The following is a 19,922-nucleotide window of genomic DNA, read 5'->3' on the forward strand; positions in this document are numbered from 1 at the left end:
TTTGACACCCCTGCTTTAGATAGTCTGTGTTTTATAACCATAATAAACCCTACACAGTGATTAATGCACTATACATCACTTGGTACCCTTAAACAGGAAAGATAACACTTCAGGAAAGATAAAAGGGATATAAAACCAGTAAGAAAATTAGTCCAAAGACACAGCACGAGGCAGAGAGAGAGACAGGTCAAAACCACAAGCAAATAAATGAATACACAGCTATAGTCACCCCACCTGGTGGAAAGGGCTCTTGTAATCTAACCATCTAACCCTCAGCCTGCTGTAAAAACAGGAAATAAATACATGTCTACGGCGGTAGCCTCTGAGGCAGCACCTTTCAACACCTGGTCTCATGTTAATCACACACTGCTTTATTTGATGCATTGTTCTGTTTATCTACATCAGTTTACTCATTCTCTCTTGTCTGTTTGCCTCTGTTTTTGGACAGTTGCTAGTGGCATATTGAACAACACTGAAAGCTGGTTTTGACACTGAACTTTTTGCCTCATTACTGAAGGCTTTTCTGTGTTGAAGTCATTCTCCATTTTCTCAGTGATGGACATTTGGCTTAGTGCCACAGGTCCTCTTTCAGTTCCTTTCCTGCTCCAGTGATTTACAAGATTAAACAGACATTCATTATGCCTTTGATGTCCTTGTATGCCAGATAGGCTTGCACCAGCTGAACTTACCAGGACTATTTGTATTAGGTTCTGATTTTAATTAGTTCCTCTATTTTGAAGTTCTGTTTTGAGTTCCTCAAGCCCTTAAGGTGCTCTGTGTTCCTCTGGAAAGCCATAAAATGGCATAACTGCAAACTCATCACTAGGGATAGCAGTGGGAAGCGGAGGACTCTGCACTTCTCTGAATAAAGGTTTTGTTGGTAGCACCCAAGAGAACTCTATGCATATAGCTGAGAAAAATGACAATGGATAAGTGTTTATGAGAGCCAAGTGGCAGGACTGATGAGTTCAACATAACTAGCAACAATTCTTACTGCTTTTTCATGCAATTAATATTATTTTTAGAGTAAGAAAAGCTGAGGAAAAATGGCTTACTAAAATATAACCTGCTAGGTTCTCCTTGTAATGTCATTTGGGCTATAGGAAGATCCTACCAAGATGTTATTCATGAAAATAACAATAATCCCATTAATTTTAGGTACTACCAGCCAGGCCTAATAAAAAAGCAGGCAGGGATTGCTCTCTAAGAGACTGTGGTGGTTGCTTTATGCCTGATGATCATCAGATTATACCCACAGGTACACCAAAACCTGGCCACAGTTGTCATCAGAGACCATTCACATCAGACAGACTGATTTAACTGCAAGTGTCAGGAGGAGTTTATTAAAACGATATTTGCTCATTCTTCCCATCATATGTGCACAATGGCCAGAGGGCTTTCACTGATGAAGAATCTATGGGATGGTTTCTCAAGGCCCCTCTTTTGCAGCAATCTCTTTCTGAAGTAGAATTAATTTCAAATATTCAGACCAAGGAAGTACCTCATGTTTAGCCAATCTACTAGTCTTTCTATAGCTAAAGGACTGGTTAATTCTTGGGCTATGAATAGTCAAAAATTAATTTCTTTTTCATCAACCTCAAATGCACTGGAATAAAAAATATTCTGGCTTGTTTAACTTCTGGAAGAAAGCAAATACTACTAGTTATTATAAAAAAAAAAAAAAAGCCTTCTTGGATAGATTTATTTTTATTTTTTTTAATATGCAGGTAGACATGAATAGTTATTGTGCACATTCCTGTGCACAGTTAACCCTTGTTAATTCTTTTATGTGAATGCAGAAGTCGGAATTTTCCACTGCAGGGATTCAGACCAGAGAAAGGCTTTCCCAGGGACCGTTCAGCTATTACCAGTTGTGTTGTTGTTTTTTTTTTCCTGCAGTAGCAACCTCTAAAATAATTTCAGCATTTGTAATCCATGTTAATGGCCTCATGTTGCACCAGGGTAGGTTCAGATTGGATATTAGGAAACATTTCTTCATGGAAAGGGTTATGAAGCAGTGGAACAGGCTGCTCAGAGCAGTGGTGGAGTCACCATCCCTGGAGGTGTTTAAAAGATGCATAGTTGAGGCTCTTAGGGACATGGTTTAGTGCTAGATTAAGGTTACGGTTGGACTCGATGATCTTAAGGGTCTCTTCCAACCAAAATGATTCTATGATTCTAAAATTCCCTGTTTCCTGATGTCTTTGAACAGCTCAGCCAGGCTCTCTGCTCCAGCATAGGTCTGATGCCCAGCATTAGTCAGGACATTCATAGTGCCAGAAGTCCTCTGAGGTCCATGATGTTTGGTCATAGCTACATCTCTGACCATATTAGGAAAAAGATTCATTTAAACATTTTTTCTTTTTTTGATCCAAATAACTCAACCCAGCTCTGTTGGTGATAGTGTGGTTATGTGTACTCTGCAGGATGCTTTAATGTTTCTGGGCTCCTAATCCAAATGCACAGTCTGGTGACAACCTGCCCCCATTGGGGTGACTGTACACTCACACTTCCCAGTTATTTATTTTCTGTAGAAGGGACATTCCTTGGTACCTAAGCCCAAAAGGAACCACCATAGGTTCTAATGCTGGATAACTGGGGGCATGCCACAATACACATCTAATGCACAGGTGAGAGCCAGACCGTAGGACCATACTGGCTACACTTAGAAGTCACAGATGACTTATTGGCAATTATCTGCCTGTTTGACCTGGTTTTCTTGGAGTTACTGGGTATTAAAATGTCCTTGAATATGGGTGAATCATTTGGCAACCTCTGAAAAACTTCAAAGATCTTTTAAGTGCAATGATCTAGGCTATAGCATTGAGATTATCTATTGTACAGTATGTAGACTCCTAGAAGGCAAAGCTAAAAGGAACTTGCTAAGGTCACCTGCACTGAAGGTATGACACTGACCAACCCAGAGGACAAATCCACCCCACAGCACAAGTCCAGCCATGTTCTCCAGCTCACAGGAGACTGAAATGACTCTTGTGACTACAGGTACAGCTCAGCTGTTACTTCCCCTGTATACTTCTCATGGATATACAGCAGCTATAGCCAGATACATGAGTCTCAGGAACCAGGTTGCAAATTCAGCTCTCTAGATCCTTATAGAATGGTGAATATCAGCACTCATATCACTCAAATTGCTCTTTATGAAATTTTATATGGGGGACTTCCTAGGGCAAGTGTGGGGGGAGGAGGAAATAAGAAGCTCTGAGCCCTGTCCCCATTGTCATTGTCACCGAAAAATGTGACAGCAAAGTGACAGTGCCGTGGCACAGCAAAGCTTCATTCTTCTGCCTCATGTCCATCCATGCCACAGGTGCATCCAGTCCTGCCTACACAGGTATAACACTGAGGATGGAGCGTGTCTGGTGTCTGCACAAATAACCAGCTTCACCTTCACTGCATGTGTGCAGCTTTTGCTGGTGACCACCGTGTCTGCGCACCTACTGTCTGAAGACAGTGATCCGTTTCAAATCTCTGCAGCTATTCATGGATTTTCCACTTGCCTCTCAGGGGCTTCCCAAGGAGACTATGAGAGGGACAAAGTGCAAAGGGAGGGCAAAATGCCCGTCACACGGGCACCACAAAAACACTTTTGTCCCCTGGAGGACATCGGTCTAATGTGCTCATTCTGCAGGTTCAACAGCCTGGACACTCCAGTTTCCTCCTGCTACCACGTGTTTTAGTGGGCAAATATAAATAGTCCCAGGGATATTATAATTAGCTGGTGAGTCACCGGCATCTCCGGAATGCAAACCCTGAGCTGCAAACCGCAGGACACTGGCGACATGCTGACAGTTAAACCCAGCCGCTGCAGTCTATAATTGCAGGGTGCTGGTTTTACAACCAGTGCCTCTACCGTAAAATGTCCAGGCTTCCTTTATAGAGCTACAGAAAAACAGAGAGGTCATAAATATGCTGGCATTTTGCTCATTTGCACACGGAAGTTTCCAAGATGGGGAACAAAGTTAGAGGCTGAGGTCAACCTGTGGTACAACCCATAAGGAAATTTCTCCTGTTCTTGATACACACAGCCTTTGCGACTAATTAGGAGTTAAGAATCAGGGCTTTTATGTTCCCTCCTTGCCCCATTAGCACCATCCAGTGTGGGATGTACAATGTGATGTAGTAGTTGGAAGTATCACTCCCTAGGGTTAATTTCTCTTAGCACTTTATGGAAATCTTTTCAGGCCATTCTTTACTTCTGTGGCAGATTGCCCCTGAAAACAGCAGTCAATATCTGTTGTGGAGTGTTAACTCTTCTGGCAGATAATATTGAGGTTTAAAGCTCAGCCCATTTTTAATTCTAGGGATCATCCAGACTTCTGCAACCAAATCCCATGTCCTGCAGCTCTAGATTAAAATACGAATAATTCAAATGTGAAGATTTAAAACCTCAAAAAGTACAATTCATTTTCAATAACGTTTCTTTATTGTTTTGATGCAATATAATGATTCATAAAAATACACAAAGAGCACACCTTCAGGGTACAAAATGTTATCATTGTGTTTTCCTGCCTGGTCATGATTAATAGCAAGCCATGATCCTTTGTTAAATGCTGATAGAACCAAAATGACAGTTCAGCAATATAAGAGGTATTAAGTATTACAACTGGGGTTTTATTTTGAATACTTCAGGGCAGATGAGTTAAACCCTCTTTTGTCTTCATTTCTGTACTTGATAAAAAACGAACAAACAAACAAAAACTACAAAAAAACAGCCAAACAAAAAAACAACTACAAAAAAACCCCGAAGATAGTACCCACAAGGATGCTTAAGAACATTGTTTAAACAATCATTAAGCGTTGCTTTAAAATATCAGACTTTCTAGAAGAGAAACAGTGTTTATCCTGGTACTTTAACCAGATTGCTTGCTTTCTTTCAAAATTCCTTGTGTGATTTCTAATGCATGCAGCAACATTTATATTCTCAATTTATATGTTATGAACCGTTAAGCAGATGCTGCTTCACTTTACTGCCAAAATTTGCATCAGTAGTAAAGCTGCCTATATATTTTTAACTCATGTGATCTTATTTCACTGTGGTAGCCCTTACTGAATGCTACAGCTAGTGATTTTTTATTAAAATGCTATAATACCAGAGGCTCATAGAGTACAATCTTCTGCTGTGAGAGCACTCATGATTATCCATTGCTGTTAATTTGTCTCCATTACTACTAGTTCACCACTTGTTCCAGTACTTGACATCTCTGCCAGTTTGAAACCTTCTTGTGATGTCTTGAATGTATCTCTTAAACAGTTGATACCCATTTGTTATTATACTCTTTGTCCTTTAGCTTAAGTGATTCCCCTATCTCTCTTCTGCTATTTCCCTCCTCTATTTGCAGAAATAAATAGTATGCCCCCTTTCTACCTACACACTGCAAGATTAACCAAACCCAGTTTTTAAATTTCCTGTGTGAAAATACTCTCTCTGGCTCCTGAATTCAATAGTAGCTCCTCAAGTCTGAATCCATCTTTCCTGAGCTAAGGAGGTCTAAGCATACTTTTCCAGATAAGCTGTAACCAAAGCCATGTCCACTCTCATGAATTCTTCCCTATCTCTACAAGACCTACTTTACCTTGTCCAAAAATGTCCTTTGCCTTTTCCCCCAGTTGTACAGCACCATGACTTACAAACCTCAGCTGACTAAGACACCATCAATTTCCAGAGCATGAGTTTATAGCACAAAGTCCTGTTATTGATCCATAAGTACCATAACAGGCCTTTTAAACTAATAGTCCCAAGTCAGTCAGAAAAATTCCCAGCTTCTTGAGGCCAACCAGTTCCTCCTTCAAGGATATTCCAATCCCAATCTATACAGTGGTAACTCACAGAGAAGATCAGACATAAATCTGGATTAGACCTAAAACTGAGGAGTTCCATTACTGTCTGCCCTCTGGTTTGTTATTCTCTTTCCTAGAAACATTATCATTATCTTCCTGCTAGCCAGTTTCTGGCTCACATTACAACTTTTATTAATCAATATACTTTTTCACTGTAGCAATGATTTTCAATGTGGTACTCAACAAATGCTTGCTGAGGTCCAGATATATGAGATTTGCTTAGTTCTCTTTGTCTAAAGAAAAAAAAAAGAAACAAAAAAACAAATGGCAAAAGAACAACAACAAAAAAGATTTAGCTTTTCTTCTTACTCCTACAAGAGTAACTCAATTCATATTCACTTAACTCCAGGCACAGACTTAGAGGTACCAGGTCATGCTATAGCTTGTATGCAGGTAGGATATACAAGAAAGGGCTGGCATTGGTGATATTCTGTATAAAGGAATTGCCTGTGACATCTGCTGGTGTATTTCACCCAATAAAAATATAAGAAAAAAAAAATCCCCAGAAAGACTTTTGTCCCTCTTACCTTCAGTTCTGATGTTGTGTCCCTGTCTGAGAAAGGGAAGAGGTGTTTAATCTGAGAAGCCTTTTAATACTGTAGTCCCTGTCCCCAAAATGAAACTTACTGCAGCTTCCACTCTATGGGGCTGCACTTTGCATCTGTCTAGAAACAAGCTTATACAAGATGTACCTATGAAGTTCTGTGTTAGGAGCCTGCTGGGCAAAGATCAATTTTGGTTTTCATTAGGCTTCCAAGTGGAGCACAAGATACAGGTGTTAGTTTAAAATCATTGAACGTATGAGGACCTGGGTAGCAGAAGAACAGCCTCCCCCCAGTGCTGTCACTGGTAAATCTGCAAAAATTCCAGAGCTGAATGACTCTGACAAGTGTGAGAGAGCAGGAGGCAAGCTGCTTCTCAAAACTGAAATGCAGTCCTCTTCAGGACAGAATGGAAAAGCCATTCAGCAACAATTAACAGCAAAACATATCCTTTTGGAAGAGGAAACACAGTATACTAAGCCAACAGAAGTTTTCCAGTTACTTTAACTGGAAGAAGGCAATGATTTTCTGTTGGATTTGGACTCAGAGTCCCGTAGTCTTCAGAAAGTGCTATAGAGTATGTAAAGAGTACCTAAGGAGAGGAACAGCATTTTAGTCCTATACTGTTCCATCTCCAGCAGCATAATGACCTTGAGCAAACCCAGAATTTCCATTCAACTTTTTCCAGAGAAGAGACAAACATTTTCCTAATCAACAGGAACAGGAAAAGAAAGAAATTGTTGTTGTCACACCACGTAAGAGTAGTCAGGGGCCTTCTACAAATCCTCTTATTTCGGTGAAGAGGGACAAGGCATGCCCCTTCAATTGAAGTTGTTAAATACAAAGCCCATCTACAAGAAGAGATGGAAGGAGGATCTAGGGAACTACAGACCTGTCAGTCTAACCTCTGTGTCAGGGAAGGTCATGGAGCAGATCATCCTGAGTGACATCACATGACATATACAAGAAAACCAAGTGATCAGGCCCAGTCAACATGGGTTTATGAAAGGCAGGTCCTGTTTGACCAACCTGATTTCCTTCTATGACAAGGTGACCCAACTAGTAGATAAGGGAAAGGCTGTGGATGTTGTGTATTTAGACTTCAGTAAGGCCTTTGACAGCATCCCACAGCATCTCCTGGAGAAGCTGCAGCTCATGGCCTGGATGGGTGTTCTCTGCCGTGGATACAGAACTGGCTGGAGGGCCGGGCCCAAAGAGTTGTGGTGAATGGAGCCAAATCCAGTTGGCGGCCGGTCACCAGTGGTGTCCCCAGGGCTCAGTATTGGGGCCAGTTCTGTTTCATCTCTTTATCATTGACTTGGACAAGAGGATCAAGTGCACCCTCAGTAAGTTCGCAGATGACACCAAGCTGGGTGGGAGTGTTGATCTGCTGGAGGGTAGGAAGGCCATACAGAGGGATCTGGACCGGCTGGATCATTGGGCTGAGGCCAATTGTATGAGGTTTAACAAGGCCAAGTGCCAGGTCCAGCACCTAGGTCACAACAACCCCAAGCAGTGCTACAGGCTCAGGGAAGAGTGGCTGGAAAGCTGCCTGGCAGAGAGGGATCTAGGGATGTTGATTGACAGTGGCTGAATATGAACCAGCAGTGTGCTCAAGTGGTCAAAAAGGCCACCAGCATCCTGGCTTGTATCAGAAATAGTGTGGCCAGCAGGACTAGAAAAGTGATTGTGCCACTGTACTCGGCACTGGCGAGGCCCCACCTTAAATCCTGTGTTCAGTTTTTGGCCCCTCATCATAAGGATATTGAAATACTGGAGAGAGTGCAGAGGAGGGTGACGAAGCTGATGAGGGGTCTGGAGCACAAGTCTGATGAGGAGCAGTTGAGGGAACTGGGGCTGTCTAGCCTGGAGAAAAGGAGGCTGAGGGGAGACCTTATTTCTGAAAGGAGGTTGTAGCATGGAGGGGGTTGGTCTCTTCTCCGAAAGGAGGTTGTAGCATGGAGGGGGTTGGTCTCTTCTCCCAAGTAGCAAGTGATAGGACAAGAGGAAATGGCCTCAAGTTGTGCCAGGGAAGGTTTAGATTGGATATTAGGAAAAACTTCTTCATGGAAAGGGTTGTCAAGCATTGGAACAGGCTGCCCAGGGCAGTGGTGGAGTCACCATCCCTGGAGGTGTTTAATAGGTGTATAGATGAGGTTCTTAGGGACATGGTTTAGTGCCAGAGTTAGGTTAATGGTTGGACTCAATGATCCTGAGGGTATCTTCCAACCAAAATGATTCTATGATTCTAAATAACAGAAAATATTGTTACTTAGTCTCTGCATGGTATGGTGAATGTTTAGACTTTACAGCGAATAGAGGTTCCCTGGGTCAAATAAATTTCAGACCTATGCTATCAGTTTAACCAGGGGAGAAGACTTGTTGCAATAAAGGAAATTCTGATTAGGTACTAGGGGAAAAAAAAGAATCAGTGTGATAGTGACCAAACTGGAACAGGTACCCAGAGGACTTGTGGAAAGCACACCTTTGGAAGTACTCAAAACTCAACTGTACGAGGCCCTGAACAACCTACTCTAACTTCAAAGTGGACCTACCTTTGAAGTAGGCCCTGCTTTAAGTACAAGGTTAGACCAGTTGTTTTCCATAGGTCCCCGGCAACCTGAAATATTCTACAGATCTAAGACTGCAAAGACATCTTTTAAGCTAAAATGCTGAATATTGATTTTCTGTCTAGGAGGGAAGTGGGATTTGAAGTTAAAAGGGAAAATAAGTCAAAAAACTTAAGATAAGTGCTTAAGTATGTACACATATAAATATGTATTTGCATGTATCTACACCTCACTCTTCTCAAAACTTTTGCACCAGACATGAAGTGTGATGTTTGTGCTTTACACTGCTCAACGGAATATATATTTTGAAGTCAGATAAAATAATAGAGACTATTAGTTAGCACAGGAATGAAAATTCTACTCAGATAAACACAGGTGAGACATAGGCAGCCATTTGCAACATCTTCTAGAAAGGATCACACAGAAGGTGATCATCTGAGGAGGAACACAATCTTCCTATTGATTTTGAGTCGCAGCTTCCACTGTGAATATGTTCGTTCAGAATCAGTAGGGCTATTTGCTGAATACAGCCCAGTGACGGAAGGACTGTCAGAACAGGTTGATGAGAGACCTAGCAATAGACCGCAGTTGAAAATGGGTGTTTAGGGATTACAAGTTTGGGTCTAATGACCAGAAAATATGTTACCACCCAGCATTATTACAAGCTTGGTTGTAATCAGACTGCAGCCAAAATAAGCTGCCTATAAGCAGCGCAGTTGGAACTGATATTTTGTGCAGGCAGTGAAAATCCCCAAAAGAAAAAAAAAAAACTCTCAGAAAGTAGCAGATCTGTCAAACCTTGACCATTTCTACTCATAATTGAGCTGCAGAAGAGCCTCCAGCCTCCCACTGCAGTGACTTATGTTCTTGGGTCAGTCACAGATATTCCCAGTACATCCTTGATGGGCAGGTTTTCTTTGCCAACAGCTCAAACAGACTTGGAGGGCTAGAAAAGAGGTGCAGCCCACTCACATATCTGACAGATTAAGTCCTTCAGCTGGCTGGAAAGATATATTAGAACTCATAGAAAAGCAGAGATATTACCAGACTGAGTTTCCTCTTGATTTTTCACCATCATTTCAGAAAAGATGGTTCTTCTTGGTACTTCTTATATTTTCTTTTTTTTTTTTTTTTTTTTTAAATATATACATATATAAGCATTTATTCAATGATAATTACTATTGTCCTTGGATGTCCCGCAGCAATCACAGATCAAATAAAAGGACATCAAAATTCACCAAATGTGGAGTGGTAAAAAAAAAAAAAAAAGACATTTCCAAGGCTTATTGCATTTCTCTATCTACCACACTAAGCTCTATTGGCTTTTTAATTTGCTGTCACATCAAAAGAAAGCTCATGATTAATTTGCTATCAACTGTCAACAGATAACTCTTTTTGAGCCATGCAGTTTCTAATGTACTTTTCCACCACGGAATATGTGTTGGATTAAGAAAACGCCAACTAGGTGTAATGAATCAGAGCATCACATTAGGAAAGCACAGTTATACAATTTCAGTTCCCAGATATACAACAGAAATGTCTCTTTACCTGGAATCTCATCAGTCCCTCCATTGGTGTGTTTGAATCGATCTCCTTCCACGTGGACATTAGGACACAGAACATCTGGAAAGCAGAAGAACCAGTATAAAATTATCACAGGTAAACACATCATTTTGGACACTACAGTACTAACAAAAGCTGATCTCTTGAGTTTTGTCCAACATTTGCACATAATCTCACAGCAATAATTCTGGTTACTTCTCTCTACATGCCCTAAACACCCTTCCCCTACCTTATCCGCTGACCACAAGCTGGGCAAGGGACACAATACACTGTGTCTAGTTTTGAACCACTTTTTGCTGACTGGCCAGCCAAGAAACCAAACAGAACAGGTGGTTTGAGCCTTTCCCTCAGCTAGGACATCACTCAGGGTTTTTCACTACTCTGTAAATCTACATGAAAGACACAAAAACTTAAGAAAATTGAAAATACGATTCCACTCCCAGATTTGTTGGAATTTCTGAAAGCCCAGCTGACATAGGTGTGTTGCCCACACTTTTCAGAAAGGGCAGCTCCTACTCAGAAAAACCTCAAACCAGGAGTGCTAAGACTGGAAAGGGAATCCAGAGCATAGAACAATTAAGTGACCTTAGTCACACCAAGGTCCCATCACAGGCCAGTGTCAGAGACAAAAGGTGAAGCCCACTCTCCTGTATCATACTATTACATGTGATTCTGCTGTTAACACTTCTCCAGGACCATGACTATTTCTGTGTCTGCTCCTTGAGTCTGTTCAAGCAGAAAGCAGCGTTAAATATCACAAAAACTTTGAAGAATATTCACCCCTACACACAGGCTTCAAAGAAGTCATTAAAATACCCAGCCTTGTCAGCTGTTTCTCATGCTCCCAATTAGTGTCAACACAATCACAGGTAAACGCTTTTCTGCAAAGAACTGTCTACTTATCCACTTTTTTCCTGTCATATCTCTGAAATAACATTTATTCATGTTTTGTTTTCCCAGATTGATAAGTAATTGCATACTTGTTAACAATGGGGACAGGAAGTTCAAGGAATTTGTTTAATGAGAGTATAAAAATGAGCCCCTGACTTTTCACCACTTGCACAGCCTCAAATTTATGTCCTTTATTTAATTTAAAGAACAGTCAGGCAAGGATAGCCAAGTAGAATACATGCAAATACACATATCCTCTGCAATTGCAATACTTATCTTAATGCCTTCTTTGCTTCCATCTTTATTGCTAAGACTGGCCCTGAGGAATTCCATTGAGGAATCTCAGACCTTAGAGGTAAGAGAGAAAGTCTGGAAGAAGGAAGACTTTCCTTTGTTTGAGGAGGATCAGGTTAGAGATCATTTAGGCAAACTGGACATCCACAAATCCATGGACCCCGATGGGATGCACCCACAAGTGCTGAGAGAGCTTGCAGATGTTATTGCTAAGCCACTCTCCATCATTTTTGAAAGGTCCTGGAGAACAGGAGAGGTGCCTGAGGACTGGAATAAAGCCAGTGACACTCGAGTCTTCAAAAAGGGCAAGAAGGACGACCCAGGAAACTACAGGCCAATCAGCCTCACCTCCATCTCTGGAAAGGTGATGGAACAGCTCATTCTGGATGTCATCTCCAAGCATGTGCAGGAAAAAAAGGTCATCAGGAGTAGTCAACATGGATTCACCAAGGGGAAATAAGGTTTGACCAACCCAATAGCTTTCTATGATTGTATGACTGGCTGGGTAGATAAGGAAGAGCAGTGGATGTTGTCTACCTTGACTTCAGAAAGGCTTTTGACACTGTGTCTCACAACATCCTCATAGATAAGCTCAGGAAGTGTGGGCTGGACGAGTACATAGTGAGATGGATTGAGAACTGGGTTATGATCCATGGCGCAGAGTCTGGTTGGAGGCCTGTAGTTAGTGGGGTTCCTCAGGGGTCAGTACAGGGTCCAGTCTTGTTTAACGTATTAATCAGTGACCTGGATGAAGAGACTGAGTGTACCCTCAACAAGTTTGTTGATGATACCAAACTGGGAAGAAGGGCTGACACACCAGAGGCTGTGCTGCCATCCAGAGACCTGGACAGGCAGGAGGACCAGGCAGAGAAGAACCTGATGAAGTTCAACAAGGGCAAGTGTAGGGTCCTGCACCTGAGGAGGAATAACCCCAGGCATCAATCCAGGTTAACGGTTGGCCTGCTGGAAACCAGCTCTGCAGAGAAGGACTTCAGGGTTCTGGCGGACAACAGGTTGACCATGAGCCAGCTAAGTGCCCTTGTGAGCAAGAAGGCCAATGGTACCTGGGGCGCATTAGGAAAAGTGTGACCTGCAGGTCCAAGGGAGGTTGTTCCTCCCTCTCTGCTCTGCCCTGGTGAGGCTGCATCTGGGCATCCAGTTCTTGGCTCCCCAGTTTAAGAAGGACAAGGAATTACTGGAGGGAGTCTAGCGGCTACAAAGATAATGATGGGTCTGGAACATTTTTCTTATGAGGAGAGACTGAGAGAGCTGGGTCTGTTCAGCCTGGAGAAGAGAAGCTGAGAGGGTATCTTACCAATGTTTATAAAAATCTCAAGGGTGGGTGTCAAGAGGATGAGACCAGACTCTTTTTGAGTGGTGCCCAACGACAGGATGAGGGGCAACAGGCACAGACTGAAGCACAGAAGGTTCTATCTAAACACTAAGGAGAAACTTCTTTCCTTTGAGGTGCCAGAGCCCTGGAACAGGCTGCCCAGAGAGGTTGTGGAGTCTCCTTCTCTGGAGACATTCAAACCCACCTGGATGCATTCTTGTGCAATCTGCTCTGGTGACCCTGCTTTAGCAGGTGGGTTGGACTGGATGATCTCCAGAGGTCCCTTCCAACCCCAGCCACTCTGTAATTTTGTGATATGGTATTTAGTATCATTTCCACCTGGTGTTTAGTACATTATTCCTTTAGTATCATTAATTGTTGTGCTTGTAAAGGAGCGACAAGGGCCAGCTGCTCCCTAAGGGACGGGAAGTCAGGAGCTGAGGGTGACCCAAGCCCAGGGAATGCCCTCACCAACGGGGCACAATCTCACAGGGCTCTCTGAAGACTTTCTAGAGCAGGCCTACCTTGAATTGTGCATGAAGCTTCATGCAAAATCTTGAGTTAAAAATTACTTTTCTCAGGACATTGCCAGCAGGGTCTATATCTCTCCTCCTGGTTCCTGACTCTCAGTAAAAAAACAAATAAGTAAATAAATAATTTATAATGTTTGGTTAAGCCTAGCAATGAAATCAGATATTTTTCCTATTTTACTGTGCTAATGAATTTATGGTCTGGATTATCAGCTGCAGATGAGGCACTGTCAGCTCAATGGAAAGAAAGGGGACTGTAAAAGCCATTTCCAGAAGCCTCAGCAGCCAATGCAGCAAACAAAAGCAGTTGAACACATTTAGCCACCCCTTTGCTGCAGCAGTGAGGGAGGCCAGAGAGGGGTTGCTCATGCAAGTTTGTGTTACCCAGGACATGTCAGACTTTCTTTGGAACAATTTTAAGGCTGCCACTTCTATAGATAACATTCAGAGTAGTCAATTTTTTTTTTTTTTTTTTTTTTTTAATCACACCAGGAACCAATACTGATTGATGCACAGGGTCACTTGTGCTCCCTGATGCCTGTTGGTTTGAACGCCGGGATACTTCACTCAGACGTGCTCTTGACATTAGAAGTTGAAACTGTGTTGTAGTTTCTCCTCTATCATTTGGACTTGATGATCTTAAAGGTCTTTTCCAACCAAAATGATTCTATGATCCTATGATCAAAGGTCTGCACAACTTCCCGACACATATGCTTTTAAATACATATTGTTTAAAATTACTTCCTTGTCCTTTATGTAATATCCTGTCAATCCTTTGCTTTAACTCCAAATTTTATCAGCAAAGATTTTGCATTTATGTCCATGTGCTTCATGAAAAATTTTAACAGCACCAGAAATGGTATATATCCCTTTTACATTTGCACTAGAAATTACGACTTTCCGCTGACACCTGATACATGAGATCAGTCAGCTATTAATCCATTGTAGAGTGTTACTTTTTAATGCAAATGTCATTCAATAGACAATAATGATGCCTAAGAACAAATGTATTATATCTAGGTAGTTACCATAACAACGAAACTGTAACTCTCAACAGAAAGAATTTTGTTTTGTTAGAGATTACCTCTTTCTCATAAAGTTATAATCCTTGAATAGGAATATCTAATAATTCCCATTCTGCAACACTTTGTTCACTGGCTTCGATGTTAATATTTTTTGTCAGTGAGATTAGGCAAACCAGTCTATAGCTGTACATATGAATCATTTTTCATTTTTTAATAGTGATACATTATCATCATTTCAAAGTCCCATAACTAGTGTTGAACAAGGGAGTTATATATTTTCCCAGGGATCTTTCTTCTCTTTTACTACTGTTATGCTCTGGTAGACCAAACTTGCTGAAGATGACTATGTCTTGTTAGGATGGCTGGTGACTTTGTCTTGGAGTCACTTGCTTCATACAACCAGAAGGCCTATCCAGGTTTGTCACCTGAAACCTCATTTACTTCCTCTAGAGATGGACTCCTCAGCAGGTGACTTGCTCAATGTAGGATAACCAATTCATTCATGTAGCCTCCTTTTTCACTCCTTTTTCACAGATTTCCAAATTGTTCAGAACTGTTTGTGGTTCCCACATCACTAAGAAAACAGAGAATCCAGTTCAGCCTCACACAAGCTTTGGTGCTGACTCGAGGACAACAGTTTTTTACCTGCCTTGCTCCTGGGTTGATCTTTACTGATAACCACAGGCACATAGAACTGATAAGAGTCACATCCACTACTTTGTTTTCCACCCTGCTCCCTGTTCTCCCTCACTCCAGCTTTACAAGGTCCTCTGGAACAGAGGGACATTTGGTAAGACATCTGCTGCAGGACCTGCTTAAGTAAAAATGAGTAACAACAGAAAATATTGGGAAATAGTATTGTGGCCCATACCACTGAATCTGTAAATGAAACAGACACTGTATCTCCTTCAAAGAGGCATTCACTCATTTCCAAGAACTAGAGACATTTGCTCATGGAATGCTTATCCCAAATGCTTTTTAAAGAGAATGGATTGAGAGCAGCCCCAAGGAGAAGACTTGGGGGTGTTGGTTCATGAGAAGCTCAACTGACTCAGCAATGTGCACTTGCAGCCCAGAAGTGGTGATTTAGAGAAGAAACATAGACAGAAACAATTAACATTACCCCAAAGGGCTTTGTGTTCTCCAGCAAGAATGCCTTTTCAGGAGATGCCCTTAGCCACAGTCCAGTTGTGATCTTTTGAATGCATCATTTCAAAGGGAACACACCAAGAACTGATGCAACATATTGGTAACTGAGAAATTCTTACCTAATCTGAGCTATTTTAGCACCGTCTACAACTGTCTTGCACACTAATTTTAGGATGGGATGCACCAGCCTTTGGATATGTCTTTCTCTGCATCAGATATTGACAGAGCTTTGCAATGGATATGTTTCTTTAAAGCAGATAAAATTGGGTAAGACAATTCCCATCATAAAAATGCTTAAGAACTTGAAGGAAATGGGGCTCTCTGTCTTGCTTCGTATGACTCTGACATCCTGCTCTGAATCCTGCTCTTCACTGAATAGGCGAGTTGGTACGTTTGAGCTTCTTGGTTCAAAAAAGCACAATGTAGTTTTCTGAAAGTGATCTACCTGCAAATAATATCTTTTTCCTTAAGCAAATCATACTGAGATCAGTTTGATGATAATGAGTGACTTAAGCCTCTCTTTTACATATCATCCTTTAGACTATTGCCTATTAAAAAATCTTGAAGCTGTCAAACATTTTAAAGTAGGACAACGTCCTCAGAATATGTCAGATCAGGAACTTTCATTAGCATTAAATTAACATTAATAACATATTGACATGAAACTGTAATAATGGGGCTGCAGTTTTGGAAAACAACAATGTGAATGTTCTGGTCTTTTACATCTCTTTGCCTCCAAGCCATTTCAAAGGAAAGTGAAGGAAAAGATACAGAAAAAAAAAGGAAAGCAATAGAGAAAGGGAAAAGAGGAAAAGAGGGAGGAGAGGGAGAGGGAAAGAGAGAGAGAAAGAGAGGAAGAAGGGAGGGAGGGAGGGAGAGAAGAAGAGAAAGAAGGAAGGAAGGGGAGGAAGGGGAGGAAGGGAGAAAGAGAGAAAGGGAGAAAGAGAGAAAGAGAGAAAGGGAGAAAGAGAGAAAGGGAGAAAGGGAGAAAGAGAGAAAGGGAGAAAGAGAGAAAGGGAGAAAGAGAGAAAGAGAGAAAGGGAGAAAGAGAGAAAGGGAGAAAAGGAGAAAGAGAGAAAGGGAGAAAGGGAGAAAGGGAGAAAGGGAACAAGAAAGAGAAAGAGAGAACGAGAAAGAGAACAAGAAAGAGAAAGAGAGAAAGAGAGAAAGAGAGAAAGAGGCATGCAAGGAAAGAAAGTGACGAGAAGAGAGAGGAATGGGAAAGAGGAGAGGGAAAGGGTTATTTTGACACAGAAGAGTTCATTCATTCAGGGTCTATAAACATACAAACAGAGAAATGATTTTGCACTGTAGTGAGCAATTAAATGTGAAACTTCCTTGAAACTGAAGCAAAACAGATGGAAACCATAAGGCACTTTTTCCTTTCTGACATCACCTGTGGACTAGCTTATACGAAGAGCACATGAGATTCTCCCTCCACTGAGAACCCACTTCCAGCCTGTGTGTGTGTCTGCCTGGGGACTGAGCAGTAACTCAGACCCAACGGGCAGGTAAGACATGGGGGACCTGCAGAGAGCCCACACTGATGGGCTGTGGTGTCCTCCCTCACCCCATGAGTTTATGAATCTCCTGTTCTATTTGTACCATAGGAAGAGCATAATTATGGGAAGAACTGTCTTCTCCATGAGTCCAATCTCTGCAGCTGTTGCCTAAAACACCCTTTTGAAGGCAAATCCCTCACTTGGAAAGTTTGGTTAAAGCCACAGTGTGATCCTACTGCCTCTTAGGGCTTTCTCTGGAGAAACCTTCCCTGCAAAGCGCTAAACACAAACCCCACTTGCCAGTGCTCCATCCTTTGGTCTTTAGGACTCTGCTTAAACAGTTTTTTCATTTTCATTTTTATTCTTTCAAGAAGAAGTAAGCCCTCAGCTGCCAAGGGCTCCTCCAGGAACTTGTATATAATGAATGCTGAACACATGCAGCTGTCAAGTTACACAAGAATAAAGTAGAGAAGTGAGAACAGAAACACAAGAAGGTTAAAGCAAATATTATTTATTACCAAGTTTCTTTTTTTTTTTTTTTCCAAACTGAGAATTTTAGGATTCCAGAATCTCATCAGCACCAAGTGCATTGCCAGAGATTCAGCTACTCTCTACGTCTCCATAATTTTTCCATTCCTGCAATAGAAAGTCTCCACTTTATCTGACAAAGCATGATATTCCCAACCTAAATATTTGCATTTTCTCATCCCCTGACACTGGTCCTTAGCCCACCATAAATTCTACCCATGGATAAGCAAATAACTTGGCAAATGCAAGCCTCGTTAAAAGCTGTCTCCCAAAACTTTAGACCAGATTTCAAAATATTTGCCAGGAATAAGTGTCCAAAGATGATCTCTGACTGTTACACGCTTTTCAGAGCTAAACAACTTGCAAGAAAGAGATATTTGGGGGGTTTGGGGGTGAGGGTGGGGGAGCACATGCATAGAGTAAGCTTCATTTTTTTGTATAGTCAACATTGCATTTTTTTTTTCTACATTGAAGCAAATATTCCCATCAAAGTCTAAACTTTAGAGGAAGGTCCTGGTGAATAAATTTTTTTTCAGAAGATTTCACGAAACCAGTTCCTCAGAGAAGCTTTCCCAGACCCCATTAGCTCTGCTGTTCAATTACTTCGGTGTTTTGCTGTGCAGCAGTTCCTCCAGCACACTTAACTCCCTGCAGTCAGTTTATGATTAAAGTGATTCCTATATATAGAACTACCTTCACTTCTTTTTTTTTTCTCTTCCATAAAACATTGTGCATTGACTATTATGAAGTCTCGATATTCAAGAGTTTGGGGTTTTTTATCCCCACTCTTTAAAATATATTTATTATTTCAAAAGAATACCTCCATGTTCTGCCCATATTCACTAAATAGTTTTCGCAAATGTCATTGTCAGATACTATTTCCCAGAAAATGAACCGCTTCTTAAGGTGCCACCCACCTTTGGAAAAAAATTCAGAAGGGAAAAAAACCTGGCATATCTTTCAACTACAGTGGTGGCACTGACAGTGTAATGATACTGCAATTGCTTCTATACTAACATTATAATTTGTAACAAGATGTAGGTAAAACAGAGTATCACGGCAATTATATGATTCCACCTTGCAGTTTAATGCCTTATGCAATTTTCACTTCCTTTCTGAAATCACACTGTATCTCATGCTGTGAAGTTTAAAGTCCATCAGTGCCAGGAAAATCACCTTGGCCACTGCAGCCAAGGCAGTTTCTGCCTTTTTCCCTTGAAATAATGCCTACGCTGTTTCTGGATGAGGTTTCCATATTTGCACACCAAGGCACTCTGCAACCACAGTCCCAGCTTATAGGCTGAGCAAACACAGTTACAGTCCACCTTGTTTCTCAAACTATCCGGAGGCTGTGGCATTGTCACATTTTTCCAGTAAAACATTATTCTAAAAATGCACCAACACTCCAGATTCCCCTGGCTGCTGAGTAGTTTGCAAGCGACTGCAGTGGGAGTGCAGAAATCTGCATTTGCAGGGCTCCCCCCTCCTTTATCAGCACAGCCACCAGAAAATGTAATTCTTTGAGTAACCACACATTTAGTGCCCTGCAATTTTCAGTAGATGTTATATTCCATGCAGAGGGAGAAAGCAAAAGTACTACAACAGCATCAATGCAACATACATTTAAGGTCCCAGGCAAGAGGATATTCTTCTTTGGCTCCTTCTGCAGGAATGGAGAAGCCAGGCTCCTTCAGAGGGCAATTCAGAGCAGAAACCTAATTTAGATGCCCTGATTTACCCCTGAAAAAGCTACTCTGTTCTTATTGGCCACGGGGGGAACCTAAGGACACACGGTTCCCAAGTTAGACAGCTATCAAAGGCATCACAGTTACATCCATCCAATTAAAACAAGCATGGTTGGGTGCATTGCTGGGCACTGAGGCCAGGGCATGTTCAAGCCTACATCTATGCTAGCTAGCAAATGGTCTTTACCTCCAAAATAAGGTGCCTGCTGACCATGAACAGTTCCTGGCACGTTTTACGTACCCATCTGGGCCCTAGAAATGTTCTGACAGCGTTAGCTCGCCTGGGCCAAAACGTGCCAGACGCTGGTGCAGATGAGTGCATTACATTGCCCCGGAACATTTCTGGCCACGTTTATGGTTACTGGTTTAGATTCAGCCCATAAATATTATC

At 41.7% G+C, this 19,922-nt stretch overlaps 1 protein-coding gene across 3 annotated transcripts in view; it reads right to left on the minus strand.

Annotated features, from left to right (window-relative positions):
• Positions 1-19,922, minus strand: part of COL22A1 (collagen type XXII alpha 1 chain) — a 237,834-nt gene that overhangs the window by 157,308 nt on the left and 60,604 nt on the right. For all 3 annotated transcript variants that reach the window (XM_065627435.1, XM_065627434.1, XM_065627436.1), the window contains one exon: positions 10,520-10,594. In XM_065627435.1, coding sequence (XP_065483507.1) covers positions 10,520-10,594 — 75 coding nt within the window. The remainder of the gene's footprint in view (positions 1-10,519; positions 10,595-19,922) is intronic.

The sequence above is a fragment of the Caloenas nicobarica genome, chromosome 2, assembly GCF_036013445.1.
Source record: "Caloenas nicobarica isolate bCalNic1 chromosome 2, bCalNic1.hap1, whole genome shotgun sequence".
NCBI classification, from domain to species: Eukaryota; Metazoa; Chordata; class Aves; order Columbiformes; family Columbidae; genus Caloenas; species Caloenas nicobarica.